The sequence below is a fragment of the Carassius gibelio genome, chromosome B6 (genome assembly GCF_023724105.1).
Source record: "Carassius gibelio isolate Cgi1373 ecotype wild population from Czech Republic chromosome B6, carGib1.2-hapl.c, whole genome shotgun sequence".
Taxonomy (NCBI): domain Eukaryota; kingdom Metazoa; phylum Chordata; class Actinopteri; order Cypriniformes; family Cyprinidae; genus Carassius; species Carassius gibelio.
Window position 1 is genome coordinate 5,867,643 of NC_068401.1, and position 17,752 is coordinate 5,885,394.

General features: G+C 34.9%; 1 protein-coding gene across 1 annotated transcript; it reads right to left on the reverse strand.

Moving 5' to 3' along the window:
- Positions 1-386: 386 nt before the first annotated feature.
- On the reverse strand, positions 387-16,595 carry LOC127959971 (protein phosphatase 1H-like). The gene is made up of 10 exons (XM_052559480.1): positions 16,079-16,595; positions 9,830-9,947; positions 5,654-5,980; positions 4,849-4,961; positions 3,862-3,946; positions 3,600-3,718; positions 3,424-3,487; positions 2,980-3,087; positions 2,634-2,785; positions 387-1,692 (listed from the first exon to the last, which is right to left on the reverse strand). The coding sequence occupies exons 1-10, from the start codon at positions 16,333-16,335 to the stop codon at positions 1,545-1,547; spliced, it is 1,491 nt and encodes a 496-aa protein (XP_052415440.1). The 5' UTR covers positions 16,336-16,595; the 3' UTR covers positions 387-1,544.
- Between the last annotated feature and the right edge of the window lie 1,157 nt (positions 16,596-17,752).

Here is a 17,752-nt window from a genome sequence, read left to right on the forward strand (position 1 = left end):
CCTGGGGCAGTATCTTTTCAAAAGGTAGGCTACATTTTGTAACTTATTTACTCCTAAATGGTGCATATTGGCACCTTACGGGTACACATTAGTACCAAAAGTATACATAATAGTACAAAATAGTACATATAAGTATCTTCTGAAAGGGTACCACCGTTGTGACAGCTGGTTGTATTTATTTATTAATTTTCTTTCTAAGAGAGCTTTTTATATGTTATGTTTTTATATGATGGATCACTATATTGAACAGCATATATCATAATCCTTATTATAGTCTTAATAAGTATCTATTAATTGATTCTAAATGCAAGCTACTGTGCACCAGTAACACTCATTTCTCATGCACAATGGAGCAAATTAATGGAGCACAAAAAATAACAACAAAGTTATTATAAAAAGGATAGATTTATTTAGAATTAGTCACATCATTTGTAAAGAGTAATCCTTTGACAATGAATCATCATTCAAAAGGAAGAAAATCAATATATATTTACTTAATACTTTACAGACACAACACTGACATCAAGTAAAGGAACATTCAAGGTGTACATTCAAGGTGTACAAAAAGACCAATGATTGATTAAACTAATTCCAGTTTTAGGTTAGGATCTATTGGCTGTTGGATTTGACATTATTTACTGACACGGTTTTAGATCAAATGAGGTTTTATCTACAGCAAAATAAACAGGCCATTCAAGCTATGATGTTTAAATCTACAGCAGTTCAAGCAATCAGCTCGGTTGTGAATGGAAAGCCTTGTGCACGTCAGTGACTTACACTGTACTAGATGTTTTGGGTTAATTGTACATGGCTTTTTGAAGGTCTAGGAAAAATGAGCCTAGCTCTACAGAACTATGTTTAATACTAGTTCCAGAATATAGCCATTTGCATTGCCTCCAGGTAAAAGGATGCCTGTTTAAACCCGAAACAGCTAAAATAAACAAAAAACTCTGCATTCACAGGAAATGTCCATCGTTTTTTGTTTTTCGATTGCATCTTGCTATAGAAAACCTTAAACTCAGTCGAAAGAAGCATTCTTTGGAGACAGTCAGAGAACAGTTAGAGAAATAAAATCAGCAGTTTAAATTACAGCTCAAATGGATTCTGCTACATATAAAGTGCTTCGGTTTTTATTTCTCTGGCCATCAGGGCTTCGATTTTTTTTGAAGTATTGGCTCATTCCTTTTGCCACACTAAGACTGAGATTCAAACGGCCCACCAATGTTAACAAATACTCATGGGTTACAAGTCCTACTGTCTCTTACTGACTTGCAGAGGTGCGTTCGACTAATCGGAAAGGAAATAGAGAGCAAGAGGAATGGCACTTGATGATGTCACCTCACACCTGACATGGGCTTTGACGATATTCATGGTATGACTTGGAGGAGAAGAGGAAGGACAAGGGGAAGTTGCATTTAACGTCTCTCGTATCCGAGCCATCTGACGGATTGAAAATGGATTTCTTGGTTTTCCTAGCCCTTTCTCTGGGATGGAGCCAGGGACGTGTCCTGGTGTGCTTGTCCAGTGAAGGAGGACCAACCTGGTCATGTCTCTAACTCTCCCCCGGCCAATGGAATGACAAACACCGTGATGTCATCACCAGAGCCAAGTCTCTCATTGGGCAGGCGCCAGCCTCGTTCCTTCAGGACTCCACGTGAGCGCATCAGGAGGTCTTGTGCTGCTAAAGTGTACCTTTAAAAACACAAAATGACAAACGCCACCAGCATTTGAACATTAAAGTAAATGGAAAATAACAGTTGAGGGCCTTGGTGATGGCAAACTGACATCTACTGGTCTAACTACTACAGCACACTCGATTCCGCCAATGATATTTATTTAGCTACCCTAACTATGCATAATTATACAAACTAACATAGTAACATTCAAAAGTTATTTTTAAAGAAATGAATACTTTTATTCAGCGAGAATGCATTGATCAGAAGTGACAGAAAAGACATTTGTAATGTTACACAAGATTCCTATTTCAATTATGTTTAATTATGTATATGTATATAGGCTTTATATTTAATTATTGCATCTTATAATTTTGTATTATACAATTATATTGTATCTAATAAAATATAAAATGACATAAAAATAAACAAAGAATATATATATATATATATATATATATATATATATATATATAAAACAATTAAGAATAAATAAATCAAAATGTAAAATTTAAAATGCAAAAACAATTGATCATGGTCTTCACAAAAATATTAAGAAGCACAACAGCATTGATAATAATTGTGCACAAATCAGCATATTAGAATTATTTCTAAATGATTGTGCGAAACTGATAAAATAATGTTTTGCCATAACTTATAAAGCTACTTTTTACAATCTTAAATATTAAAATACAACAAAATGTGAAATATTATTTTAAACTGCAATAAAATTTCACGATATTACTCTTTTTGCTATATTTTTGATCAAATAAAAGCTGAATTCGGTAAGTATAAGAGACTATAAAGATAAAAAAATCTCCCGAACTCACACTTTTGAACGGTAGTTAGTGTTGTTTATTTTATTATTTGCATTTAGAACATTTTCGTGAGTGTGTGGGGAAAATGTGTGCTGTTCATTATGTGATCAGGTCAGTTTAGATTAAACAATCAAGGACTTACCTCAAGGGATCATTAGGCTCACGACCAGACAAGAAAGTCGATACTGCATCGGCAACATCTCTGTCAGCTGTAACGTCCCATAGTCCATCACTACCCATGATCAGGACATCATCACACCCATGTTTGTGCTCAGAGATGTTGTACACCTTGACCTGGGCATGAGATTATATTATTTTAATGCTGTTATGCTTCATATGCCATATACTTTTACTTTTTAACATCTAATAAAACATCTTGGGTGAACTGTCTATTTCAATCAAGAAGTGACCTAATAACTAGTAGCTAAATGACTATTTGAATGAGTAAATACATGGCCTTGCATATAAATATCCAATAATATACTCACTTCTGGGCAGCAGGATAGGAAAGGTTTGATATAAATGTTGGAGTTGTACACTTTCAAGTCGTGATCTCCTAAACCACGCGTTACTCCAATTGTAGCCATGACTCGAGCCTAAGAGCACACAAACACACACACACACACTCACAGCTAGAGATTCTTGTGCCATTAGTGAAAAAAGGTTATTTTATATTAATTCAAACTTTAACAAACAGACATTATTCTGGCTCACAACTGGCAGAACATTTTAGCAATTCCCATTCGCAACACCTCAATACTCCTGCTTTGTAATAAATAGTCTTGAAAACTGTGCAGAAAAAAGCTTCAGACACCTTCATTAAATTATTTGCTAGGTCTGTAACAAATATTACCACTATGCAGCTTTAAATAAAATCCATTTACAGCATCTGGACCTTTTGAAGTTAAAACGAAGCAAAGTAATTCGCTTACCTTTTTCCCCTCTCCATAAATCAGCGGGAACTTGAGATCGTCTTCTACAATTGTCTTATATGCCCTGAAATAATAACATTTAATGATGATGAATGCAAAGACTTAAACTTTTATATATATTTAAATAAAATAACCATTTACTGGATGTTATAAAATTAAGCCTGCTTTAGAATTACCAGCCAGTCATTGTGTGGTCTCTAAAAAGCATCTTCTTGCCGAGTTCACTGTGTTGGATACGTCTGGGGAATTCAATATGAGTAAACTCATTCCCGAGCAGCTCCGGTTTGAGGAAGCCCTAGACAAAAACAGCACAAACGCAATGGAAGGGTTACAGAATAGAAGATTTAATAGAAATGGAGCAGACACAGTAAATTAGTGAACAGGGTTTAGAATAAAGTTAGAAATAGAATGGGAACTCTAGAACACTAGATGACTCACCAGGTACTGTAGCCGCTGTCGTTCACTTTCTGGTGTGAATTCATTGGACATTGGGATGACCTCATTGTTCCGGACAATTATGGCTCTGTGGAAAAATTACATAGGGAATTGTGTGTTTCTAAGCAGCAGTTTATAAAATGATGGATGATACAGTCAATAGCCAGTTATATATGCTATTTAAAGTACTGTATCTACTGCAGTTATTTTCTCATTTATTGCTAAAATCCCCAAGATTATCATTATGGGTAACCATCACAGTAATTGAGTCATATGGCCAACATTTTTGCAAAAATAACATGAAATGCAATGCAAAGCAGAAGACACACCGTCTCCTTAGAGACATATTTATGTCATCTCTTCATTTCAGGCAACAACAATTTCCTCCATTTTTCATTAGACAGATATTTCAGTGTTTACTGAGGCTAATTTAAACCTGCAGTAGGTAACCTTTGGAAAAATATATTTTTACATATTTATTAAACCTGTCATTATGTCCTGGCAGTAGAATATGAGACAGACAATCTGTGAAAAAATCAAGCTCCTCTGGCTCCTCCCAGTGGTCCTATTGCCATTTGCAGAAATTCATCCGCTCCCGGTTAAGAAACAACCAATCAGAGCTGCGGTCCGTAACTTTGTGTTCAAAATGTAGCAAAATTTATATAATAAGCGAGTAAACCATGAATCCATTTTCCAAACCGTGTTTTTGGCTTGTCCTGAATCACTAGGGTGCACCTATAATAAGTGTTTATATTCAGACTATTTTAGATTGCTTCAGGGGTACTGCGGCGGAGTAACCCAGTACCTTTGTGATTCTTCATAGACATAAACAGAGAGAAGTAGTTCCGGCTACGATGTTCTTCCGCAAGACGCAAGCAGTTCTGTTTATTAACCGCTAGAGCGTCAAAAGTTACCGACTGCAGCTTTAATACAAGTCTTTTTTTTTAACAAAAATAATGTAACATGCACATTTAATAGCTGTCCTCCTACCTGCTGTCTCCAGCATTTGCTACATAGAGTTTCCCCAACAAGTGAATTGCAATCAAGGCACAACAGCCGCCAGAGATGCTGTAAGATTCCTTCTCCTTCTCTATCAGGTCGTCCTGTAGAGTGGGACACACAGACACAGACACAGACTCGGTTTTCTCTTCTGTTTGCTCACATCTGCACAACATTCAGCATTCTATGTATAATGCCCAGTCTTAATGTTTAAACATCTGTGCCAGTATTATACAGATGTTAGGTCCAAAATACCTATGTGACATGAATTCATGTTTAAAATGTTAGTTAAATTCAAACTTTTAGTTTAACTCAACTGGCAAAGAGGTAAAGAAACATAGCTGGCAATTGCTTTAGAAAGATGCACTTTAAATGTTGCACTTAAAATTATATACTAATATATGATTTGCTGCATCATATGATTTCATGAATTCAATAAATTCATTTTTTTTTTTTTACTAAATAATAATTTAATAAATTGTTTTAAATATTTGTCATTTTAAACAATGTTTAGTTTTTACCTGAGCATTTTAAAAAAATAATACATTGATCATTTATTTAATTATTTTCATGGCACTAAATACAATATAAATGTTGCATAATTATATATAAATTTATTATTTGTTACATTTAATTACATTTAAACATGAATTAAATAATTGTTTCACATGCTATTTAAAAAAAAAAAATATTTATTAAAAAATTTATTTTTGAATAAACTGCTAATTTCATTATTTAATTTTGAATTGGTACACCTAGTCCTAGTCCATTAAAAACATCCACAGGTTCATCTCACCATCTGTATGAAGGCGGTCTCTATGATCCCCATCACCAGGCTCTCCACACTGATGTCTTTCTCCATGTGGAACCGCGGCTCATCCAGGAGCCCATCCTGCTCCTCTCCATCTAGGCAGGCACCTTTCTTCGCCTCAGCCTGGAAGGGGTTCCCGTTCTTAGCCAGGCAGATAGGTGGAGAGTTGTTTTGATTTTCAAGGAGATGAGCAACATCACAAAGCCGATCACGGATGATACGATGGAGAAGTTTGGATGCCATGAGAGCAGCACCAGAGCCGGCGTGTCCATCAAACACTCCCCAGAAGTGTATGGGAATGCCTGAGGATTCCTAAAGGGATGAGAAAGAGGACAAGTTGTGTCATTTCTGCACCATTAATGGAATGGAATTAGACTTGTCTAATGCAGTTGGGTTTTACATAAAAAAATTAATAATAGTGTAACAACAAAACAAACAACAACAAAAATTAAAATGTAAAAAAGTTTATATAATTTAATATAACACACCCAATTGAATAAGTTTGGGACTGGTCTACCTGATTGATTAATACATTTATTGCTCGATTATTTATCTATTACAGTAGTTAGTAACAATTTATATAATATATAATTAAAATATATAAATTATAATAAAAGTAAATGTATGTAAATAAAAAACATATATAAAATTAATTAATTTAGAAAAAGTAAATTAATATCAGGTAGCCTATCCTAAACTTATGCAATTGGGTACATATTAAATATTTGATTATTTTATTATTTATCTATAATTTATCTATTATTATTTATCTATAATGAATAAATTTATTTAGTTATTTATTTGATTGTTTGTTTATATAATTGATTATTATTAGTAAAAAAAAAAAAAAAAAATATATATATATATATATATATATATATATATATATAATTAAAAAATACAAATATATTTTATACATTTATTTTATATGTTTCATAATGTGATAGTTACAATTTCTAGGGGGCTAATTGGATCAGGCTAAATAGTTAAACCTTGACCTCTTGCATCAAACAAACAGCGTGATGTCTTGAATGAACCACAATGTTAACACTCTTTAGGAGCTCAAAATACCAGTGGTTTACTTATAGCTGGAATAGGACAAAGTATTCAAAAAAAAAAAAAAACAAACACACTTCACCTTTATTAATTTGCCATAGCCAAAACTAGTAGTAGCTAGTAGTAATTTAGAAAATGTCAGGGTTTTTTTTTGACAATCGACCAATCAGTATTAAAACTTTAAGTATTAAAAAGTATAGAAATCATCAGAAATTATATATCAACTGAAAACTTAAAATCTCAAAATTCATCCTTTAAAACCCATTTTAAAATCAGACATTGCATTGCCATGTAAATGGTACATCAATATCATGTTACAAAATCTTTTCATTCATGAATTATAAAATTTTAAGTTTGAATCATGCACTATAAAGTCTATGTTAAAAATTGTGAGTGAACGTTAAGGGGTTTTAAAAAAGCAAAGCAAGGTGGCACAATAACATGTAAAGCCTTTTCAAAACCACATGGGGGCATCCGGACCCATTCCATAGCTTTTCTAGAAACCCTCTCCAATCTCAGTTTCCTGTCATTACCTGTTGACGAGATTAACTCCGAGAGCTTACACTCGCTCAGTCATGTAAGATCAACAGCCAGCTGGGAAGGCCCATGGCAGCAGCAAACGACTGTGGCTGGATCTCTGATTCTAAAGAGCAAGGGCTCCAGGTCAAGTGAATATGTGGCCTTGCTATCCTTTTAACGCCCCGTTTGTCTGTATATAGACTCTTGCATACAGGCAGCAGCAAATGACAGGATGATGTAATTGATTTAGAGGAGTTTTGAGAGGGGTATTAAGTGGGGGAGGGCAACATCACGTGATGCAAGCAGAAGCGAAGGGAAGAGAGGAGAGAGGTCAGTGTCCTGGTTAACAACCTCGCATGAGTAAACACTGCTGGAGATTACCAGCCCATTTCTGAGTGAGGTCTGTTAATGTTGCACCCTTATGGAACCACACATGACATGCAGGGGAAAAATCATAAATCATGCACACAATCTACTAATTTGTTCCCTCAATTTACTAAAACATGCACACAATTTACAATTTTCTTTCCTTGTTTTAAGTAAATCGTGTGCATAAAATAATAATTTGTATTACTTCTTGTCTGCATTCTCATAAACTGATGTAGATACTTCTTACTTAAAGTGATTCCATGCAAATATGTGATCCCAACAAATTATTTTGTGAACATGCTTTACTGAGGGAACGAAATATAAAATTGTGTGCATGATTTAGTAAACTGAGGGAACATATTAGTAAACCGAGGGAAAGAATTAGTAAATCATGCATACAATTTACTTTTTTTCCCTGCATGTCACGTGTGGGGCTTCGTACACCCAAATGTGATGCTCATGACCTGCAAAATAAAACCAGAACATCTTGATCGCCATCTAGTTGCTGACTGCAGCATAGCTCATAAACCCCGCCCTCTCCATGTAAAACAATGGGACGTGAGCTAAACTAAATCATCAAATTACACTTCAATTAAATTTTTACCAAATTTGGTTTTTGGTCATTTTTGGTGGTTTTTGTCATGCTAAATGCTAAATAATAAGTTCAAGTGTTCATTTTTCTAACCAGTTTGATTTTTGTTAGTTATTTAATGGTGTAAAAAAGGGGTGTGGTGTCATGATTGTGAGTTTGCGATTGGGTCTGCAGGAGTGTGGGCGGGACTTTGCTACCACGGCTCCTGAGTCAGACGCCAAATGAATCACCACTGAGCAGACTCTGGCTCCAAATGCCATAATTTTTGTTTACTGTTTAAGAGAATATCTCTTTGAATGGACTTTGAGCTTGGTTACATTGCAGAGCTATTTTATTCTCAAACAGCAACATTTAAAAAAAAGAGAAAACGCATAATAGGAACCTTTTAAGAGAGAGAAATGTAACAGGGAGGATTTCATCAGATCCCAAAATACAAAAGGCTCTTAACAGATGCCAAAATCCTCCTTATTCAATTGTCAATGGAATATTATCTAAGAGGATGTTTTCCACTTTTGCACAGGATTACATGTTATTATGGGGTAAGATGGACGTAGGGTTCAGATTGAAGATGAGGATCAGAAAGATCAGTTTTATGTCCACACACTTTGAAAGTCATACGTCCAGGATTGTTGAAAACACTGCCTATACCACATCACATGATCAAAACTCTCACAAGGAAAAAAAGAAGTTTCACTTCAACATGCTTGATAAGACACAAAGTCCTTTTGAATGTCAGCTTGTATTAGAAACTTCAGCTTGATTTATATCATTCTAGATCAACACTTATGCAATGAAGCACAAGATGCTGATCCATATTTTCAAATAGTTTTAAATAATTGAGTTTCCCATGATAGCTACGAGCAGGGTACTGACCAATCAGCAACTAGAACCAGAAATATACATTTTATAACCTATAAACTCCACTATGCAACTGAGTTAACAGATGTTTACTGGTGGATTGGTGCATTTCTATGGAAGCCCGTTTCTGCCACGGAATAAAACAAAAAGGGACTTTTTTCTTACAAATACTAGTTTATAACATGCAATTCTGACTTTGTAACTCACAACTATGAGTTTAGATCACTCAATTCTGAAAAAAAAGTCATAATTGTGAGATGTAAACTTGCATCACGAGAAGTCTGAATTGTCAGTATGCTTGTTGAAAGCTATTTGACCTTTCATAATGATCACCAAGGGATTCGGTTCAGAATTGAACTTTGGTCAATTTCAAGACCTTTATTGTTCTGTAATGTGGTTTCAAAATGCCAGGCCTTCCAAGTATATTGGGATTTTCCTTCAATTTAGATTAGGTTTCAGCAACAGATGCCTGAGCTTAATGGGATCTCCAGGATCAGTGAGTTCAGTGCTCCGTCAGCAAGCTAAATCTTTCATAATCTTACCTGAGCTCAGTTCAATTGATCCACAAGAGTTCCATTAAAAAGTAGATTAGGGATTTTTTATAGATGTTTCAGTGGATTCATAAATATTCATACCAAGAATTGAAGCGCAGTGAAGACTCACATTACCATTGATTTCAAAAGAGTTTGGCGTTTGCAATATTTTCATGCAAACAACATTCATTCAGCACTGGTCTTTACAGGATGTAGTGTCTAAAACTTACTTACCCCACCATCTTCCAGTAGCATGGAGCAGCGCTGCTGCTTACTACTTATCTTCCTGATATACAGCAGATCACAGGAAGCCTGGTCTTCATTCAGCATGCTCTTCCCAGCATTTATCACCCTGAACGAGAGACCAAATCAATACATCATTTATTTAAAAAAAATGTAATATTATTACAACTTAAAGTGACTACTTTCTATTTGAGTATATTTTAAAATGTAATTTATTCCTGTGATGCAGAGCTGAATTTTCAGCATCATTACTCCAGTCTTCAGTGTCACATGATCCTTTAGAAATCAGTCTAAAATATTGCTCAAGAAACATTTCTTATTATTATCAATGTTGTAAAAAGTTGTGCTGCTTAATTTTAATTAATTAAAGTATCTTTTTTTTTTGGATGAATAGAAAGTTCCAAAGAACAGCATTTATTTAAATGTATTATTTTTCATTATACTAAATTATCCTCTTTAAACAGTCTAAATAATGCTATTGTATGGAGCTTTAAAATGTAAGGATTTAATTTACCAGAGAAGAGAGGGAAAAGAGTATCCCAGAATGACGCAGTGATCTGACCCACCACACAGAGCTGGTCTGAGCTAGCAAACATGATCCATATATGAATGCATAAAGTGAGAGATTAATGGATTTTATACAAAAGTATAAAAGAACAAAAGATGTCAGAGGGTTCGTGATCAGTGCTACACTGCAATTCTGCGCAGTATAGTCTCATAAATTGTAGCATTAAGAGTGTATGTTATGTAATGATGAGAAAAACATGTAAAGTTTGCCTCATCAGTTGCAAGCATGAAAAAAGATTATGGTTTTACATAGAGACTAGGTAACATATGATGCAGTGAGCGACACAATGACCTTCACTGTTTGACACAACCATGCGTCAAAAAAAATAAAAAGGTAAGAAATTCATTTGACAGGGATGTAGTAATTTATAATATTTCTGGATCTATCTAATTTGGATAACTATAACTATTTGTTTTATATATATATATATAGGTGCATCTCGATAAATTAGAATTTCGTGGAAAAGTTCATTTATTTTAGTAATTCAACTCCAATTGTGAAACTCGTGAATTAAATAAATTCAGTGCACACAGACTGTTAGTTTTATTCTTTGGTTCTTTTAATTGTGATGATTTTGCCTCACATTTAACAAAAACCCATCAATTCAATCTCAACAAATTAGAATATGGTGACATGCCAATCAGCAAAATCAACTCAAAACACCTGCAAAGGTTTCCTGAGCCTTCAAAATGGTCCCTCAGTTTGGTTCACTAGGCTACACAATCATGGGGAAGACTGCTGATCTGACAGTTGTCCAGAAGACAATCACTGACACCCTTCACAAGGAGGATAAGCCAAAAACATTCATTGCCATATAAGCAAGAGTTCACAGAGTGCTGTATCCAAGCATGTTAACAGGAAGTTGAGGAAGGAAAAAGTGTGGAAGAAAAAGATGCACATTGAATTGAATTATGATACACGCTTTTACGTTCAGATTCAGCTGATAAAGTCCCACTATAAGCTCCTTTCAAAAGAGGAAATGTCTCCTAGCAGCAAGTTCCTTCTTCTGAAGTTACTTCACTTCTGCCACATAAGGTTTCAAAACAGTGCAATTTCTTTAAATGAAAGTACCACTTAAAATGGAAAATTATGATTTTCAAGAGAAGCACAACCATACGTGCACTGCAAAGAAAGCAGAACTAAAGTCACTGTCTGTGCAAAATACAGAGTAGTGCAATGAGCTAAAGCCACAGACTGAACCGTTTATTAGCAAGGCTTTTACACCAGTCAAAAACTAGCATTTCCTGTCTCGGGTGACTTTGGTTTACTGACAATGGTTTCTTTCAGTATTCCTGGTGCTAAGTCTTCTAAAAGATCCCCATTTCTAACATTAGAAAGGGGCTGAAGTTCATTTTTATGAACATGTCAGCATGATGTTAACAGTTTGTGAAACTCACATTTAGTGCAAATTGATTTGTGAACCCATCACAAAAAAAAAAAAAAATTATATATATATATATATATATATATATATATTTGTTTGGTTGGTTAGCATGGGCCTGCTCGTGGAATGGTAGAACTACAGGAAAATTAATTTCTCTCCATTGACGGCAATTAAAAACTAGTTCTATATTTTGCAGATTTTGGTTGATTATTTTTTTCTTTCGCTAGTGAATATATTATGATTTTACTGAGTGATTAATTATATAGAATTTTAAAAACTGAACCCAGAATGTTGTGCACTAAATAGTAAATTCCAATTGAGAACAATATCACGTTTCTTCACATCAAAATTCAAGGTTTGGTTGGATTGCATGAAGCAGTTATCTGCAGAACCCAGCACATAGGCTAAATCGTGTGCACAATTTACTATTTCGTTCCCTTAATTTATAAAATGTGCACACGATTAGCAAATCAAGGGAACGATTTAGTAAATCGAAGGAAAGAAATAGTTATCACGTGTAAACGATTTATACATTTTTTCTTGCAGATCACGTGCAGGGCTCCGTAGTTATCCTGCTGGGGGAATGGCAGAATTACAGGAAAAAACTACTCTCTCATTGACGTATATTATGAAAAAACGAAATATTTCCTAGAAACATTTAAAACCATACATTTTGGAAGATGTTTTGCTAGTGAACATACTATGATTTTACTGAGTGATTCATTACATGGTGTTTAAAAAAACTTAAGCTGGTATTGTGTGTAAATACCAAATGAGAAAAATATCATGTTTCCCATCATTGGTCTGACACTCTCAGAAGAGTTTCGATAATGCAGTGCATCTTCAGGCAAGACTATATAAACAAAAAGTCTTCATTTAACAACATTCAAACATCCATTTTATCAGTCACATACACTGAGTTAGCATAATCTTTGTCAAACAGGAACTGTGTGCTTAACAAATATCCTTCTTGATGCGATAAAAACGACTGTAGAGTATTCTTAATCAAACCCAATAATCACTTTCTGTATTTTTAAAGTTTGCGCATCATATCATTGTGTATAGTTTTATCTTCACATAGCTATGAGCTCAGGAAAGGGATACAGCTTCAGTATAACTCAAACCTGATGAGCAATTCTTCACCTCCACCCACTGTGTTTAAGAATAGAGAATAAATGAATTCCTTTTTACGGCACGGTGTATCTTGAGTTGTGCCTGCTGACTTAGTTGTCAAGTAGATTCAGAAATCTAAAAGGCAGGGAAACTAAAGTATATCCCATTATTTGGATAATTAATAGTGTTTGCACTGACCTTCAATAGCCACAGCAATGTGCCATAAACTATTCTGGTCAAACTGAAATTATTTTTGAAGGGGATTCTTCAATGCAAACGTGCATGTTTTCAAATATGACTAGGTTTTACGATACACATTAAACAAATAGCAGTGTGAGATGCTAATTAAAGCACTTTCGCTTAAGATATCAAAACTGAAACACGAAGGGGAAAAATCTAGATAAACAAGTCTAGCTCATTATTTGACTAGTTGGATGTTGGGCGACTGAAAGATTAGTATCAACCCATCCCTACAGAAAACTAAACTTCATAATTCACTTGCAGTTGACAGGAACTCGTGTATTGTGGCGTGGGTGCTCGCTGCAGCATGAATCTGTTTAACTTTGCCAGCTTGGCAACACCACGTTCATAGAAAGCCAATCTCCTTTATCTACAGTGGATGACTCAGCAATATCTTATAGATAATAAATGCGTGTGCGTATGTGTGAGATAGCGAGAGACAAGAGTTGGGCAATCTGAGGAGTCTAGTGCTGCCATTAATCTAAAATCTAAAGAGTCTGTCAGAATTTAAGAGGGACTTTTCACTCTCATGTTATCACAAACCTGTAGGAATTTAATTCTTTTCAGGACCCTAATTCTGAAGAATTGTGCTGGCTGTAGTTACAATAAAACTTCAAAAAGAGTGCAAAAGCACTATAAAGGTATTATAAAATTTTATTTTGTGCTGTAGTCTTACAATAGCATGTTGAGAAACAGATATTTAAAACGTTATTCGCTGGAAACTTTATTTAGACTATTTTGAATCTGAAGAAGCAGTTGATTCATTTTGAATGAGTAATTTTTGGATCTAACTGATCTGACTCTCAACCCATGATCTGGTTAACAACTCATCACAGGATAAGATTATCAATAGACTTCTGTCAGTATAGAGCCATATTCCATTTTTGACAGGCATGAAAACGAGGCTGTGAGTAACGGAAGTCCAGTGCATTCAGTGGATACCGTTATTTAACAACATAATGAAGATTTGTTCATGTCTTTCAGAAAAAGCTTTCAATACTCCATAAAGTTTTGGGAGTTAAAATGACAGGATCGAGGAACTTTGTATAGTGCGTGCCATTGTAAAAATGGCCTCATAGCCTCGTTTTCATCCATGTAAAATTCGATGAGGCATATAACCTGATTAAGTTCTATGAAGACTGTATTTCGGTGCATTTAGTCTGTCTTCAAAACATATCACAGAAGATATATAGAACATGTCCATGATACTTTTATGGTGCTATTGCATCTTCTTTACAGCTTCCGTTCTCATTTCATTGAAATTACATGGAAAACGGCTAGTATGCGATCTTTTGTTTTTCTAGTTGCATATTTTATTATGAAATACATCACATTAGAACTAAAAAGGATTGTGACGACTTGTTTCATGTGGATTTAAACTTCCAGCTTTAAATTAATGTCCACTAAAACCCTTTGTATTTACCTATCCCTATAGCGTGTCTGTGAGCACATGCTAAAGAACCAGCTACAAAGTCTGTTCGTTTCGACACTTGAGAGAAAGCACTCAATTTCAAATGTTGTCATCACAAGGCCTCAAACAAAGTCCTCCTCTTGAACTGCAGTTAATAATAGATTAAATAACCAGAGGCTAACAGGGCTTATTTCAGTGTCAGGGCCTGTTCTCTCTCCGTCTCTCTTCCTTCAGATAGCTCCTCCACACACTGGGCTCAGAGAAGGTCTATGTTACATAAATATGAACATTTTTCCGAACATCCCAACATTATAGTCATTACTGGCATGACTCAAAACTGCATCATCATCGTGGCTTTGATCTTGTCCACCGTTTGCAAGTATGGCCTTGATCTTCACTCAACAAACTTGGGGTTCCCGTCCCTTTTGACCATGACTTTTCTGACTCAATACTTCTATGACTTAAATAACATACAAACACAAAATCACAAAATAAAATATGCAGTTTTAAAAAATGTATCCACTGATAATGCAGTTCTAATTTTACAAAAATATTTTTTGAAAAATGTTCTTTTTCACCCATTAATGATATTCACTTTACAGTATATCAACGCGTAACATTACTGTAACGTTTTTGCTCATGTCTTAATAAATAGTTTTATTTTTTACCTTTAATAATTAATATTTACATTTTTATTATATAAAATATCAACAATTATAAATACTAAAATGTATGATTTTTTTATAAAACAACTAGAAAAATAATAAGTTGATAAATAAGTAAATGCTTTATAGCATTTATAACATAAATATATGGTTCAGTTGCTTCTTTTTTACCAGTAGCCTGCCAGTTTGCGTCCATCTTAAATTTGAGTTATTTTCCGATGACTAGGAAAGATGTAAGACCTACGATTCCCCTTTTAATTACAACTGTAATAAGTATGCTTATCATGAGCAGAATGCAGCAATGTCATATAGGACCTTAGTGCCTCAATGCATCAGTTGAACCTGGGACAAAGCCCTAAAGCTGAGTATAACCAGAGTAATGCAATACGACTAAAGAAATTCCCATTCAAGATTTACTTTTGGGCCTGGAATCAGACATTTGCAGGTTTTTTACACTGTGTGTTCTCACAGCTGCACAGGCAGTGGGAATGCACTGTACTGTGGTACACTCTTCTTTCAGTACTATGGTAAAGATGCATTCAATGAGTGCTACAGTTTCATACGGATATAAGCTACGCGTAGGCTATAACCTGACACATGCACATGCAGTTTAGATGTAATGATTAGCTCAGCAAACTGTAGCCTATGCTACGTCATCAGTGCAGGTATAACGCTTCCCGGTGAAAACATTCCAACATTCCAGCTGACTCTAGAACGCTTGGAGGAGGAGGATGATGAGCCATTGCCCTTGGTTAGACGTGACATGTAACCTTCCGGGGCAATGACGTCACACCAGCCGTATAGTTTTAACCCGCAATCGATTTATTAAGCGCGTCTTAGACAAAAACACACGACTCACTCCGCGTATCCTGTTCGCCAGGGCAGCCTGCTGTCTCTCTTGAGCGTGATGACCGGTCTGGACGCGTGCTCGGTGGAGTACTGCAGCAGCTCCTGTGTCAGGTCCAGAAACTCGGGTCTGGTGTAGGGGAAGCGCGGCGGCAGCCCGTCCGTGCCGCCGTTCTGCGCGGCTCCGTGCTGCTGCTGATGGTGGTGGTGGCCGTGCGGGATCATTCCGCCCACAAACGAGGACATGGCATTTTTAACTTTGCTTATCATCGCAACAAAATATGTAACATCAGCGGCGCGCGAGAAACGGTTATCTTATTCACGATGCGAGCCTATACGAGCTCCAGCGGCTAAAACAAAACGCACAAACGCGTACAGTGGTTCAGTCGCGATGCAGGAAGCGATTGACCCCATGTGACGATTTGATAGAGAGTGTTTTCCTCATCGAGAAAAATCCTCTCCCTGCAGAGTGTGTATCATCGCACGAGAGGCTTATATCCGCCTATAGCAGGGAAGATGGAGTGCTGTGTACTATAGCACTCTCCGCTGACCATCCAGTGAATGTACACAGCGACCACTCAGTTATACCATCACTTTCAGGGGGGCGACTGTTTTAAAAGGATTTTCGTCTTTTCAATTATTTTTTATAATAATAACAATAACAGCAACAACATAATATTATTAGATAATCTACCAACATATGTTTTACATGTTTGATTCATATTTACATTATTATTATTTTTATATTTCTTCATTGAAATATTAATAAAACAAATTAAGGACCATTAATAAAATAAAACTGCATTTATAAAATCATGCAAAAACATTCTGTTCTTGTAATATATATAAAACATGTTTGACATGTTTTATTGATATTTACATTATTAATATTTTCATAATTATTAATTTTGAAATTAATGTTTTTGTTTCTGTCTTTTCAAGGATAATATTAATAATAATAATAATTATTATTATCATTAGAACAGTATAAATTAATCACTTTAAAAATCGAAATATTTATCATTAATGGAAAGCAGTTTCCATTAATAAAAACATGTAAAAAATGTATTGTAATATATGTATATATAACTTGTATATGTACTTTATAAGAGGCGTCTGTTTACTTTTTTTTTTTTTACTTTAAGATAGAATACACGATACACCCTCTATTACTGCAGTAACAGGCTATAAAGCGTATCTTGCTTTAAATTGTGTTAAAGTATAAAGGGATGTTACTTTTGTAAGGGACTGGATTAAAGATTTTAGATAGACAGACCGATGGACTGAAGAGAGACAGACTGCCTGATTGATTGATTGAAAATGTAAAAAAAAAGAATAAGAAGAAAAAATAAAGGCCTATAATGATGCCTAATGAAAGCAGAGTAATCGATGCCAGATTTTTTTTGTTGGTTTGTTTTTTAGCGTACTGTCTCTTTAAGACAAAATACCTGATACACTCCCTTGGATGTGGATAGCACATGTAACACATTAACACATGATTCAGCATCATTAAACATCTATGTAGAATCAAAGGTGTCTTTGAATAGCTCTCTTGGACTGCAGTGATTTCCATGAGATGACTTGAAAAGAAACAATGCAATAATAACTTTGAAACCCCATGGCTTTGTTTTCTCAGTAACACAATCAAAGACAAGAGAAATATGCTTAAAGTGTATAAGTGTATAAT

Excerpts from the sequence above, each read along its gene's own strand:
- LOC127959971 (XM_052559480.1), bottom strand. The coding sequence starts at position 16,335 with ATGATAAGCAAAGTTAAAAATGCCATGTCCTCGTTTGTGGGCGGAATG. Across the intron at positions 3,719-3,861 it reads GACAGCGGCTACAGTACCTG|GGCTTCCTCAAACCGGAGCT; the intron begins GTGAGTCATCTA and ends GTTTTTGTCTAG. Across the intron at positions 1,693-2,633 it reads GAGCCTAATGATCCCTTGAG|GTACACTTTAGCAGCACAAG; the intron begins GTAAGTCCTTGA and ends GTGTTTTTAAAG.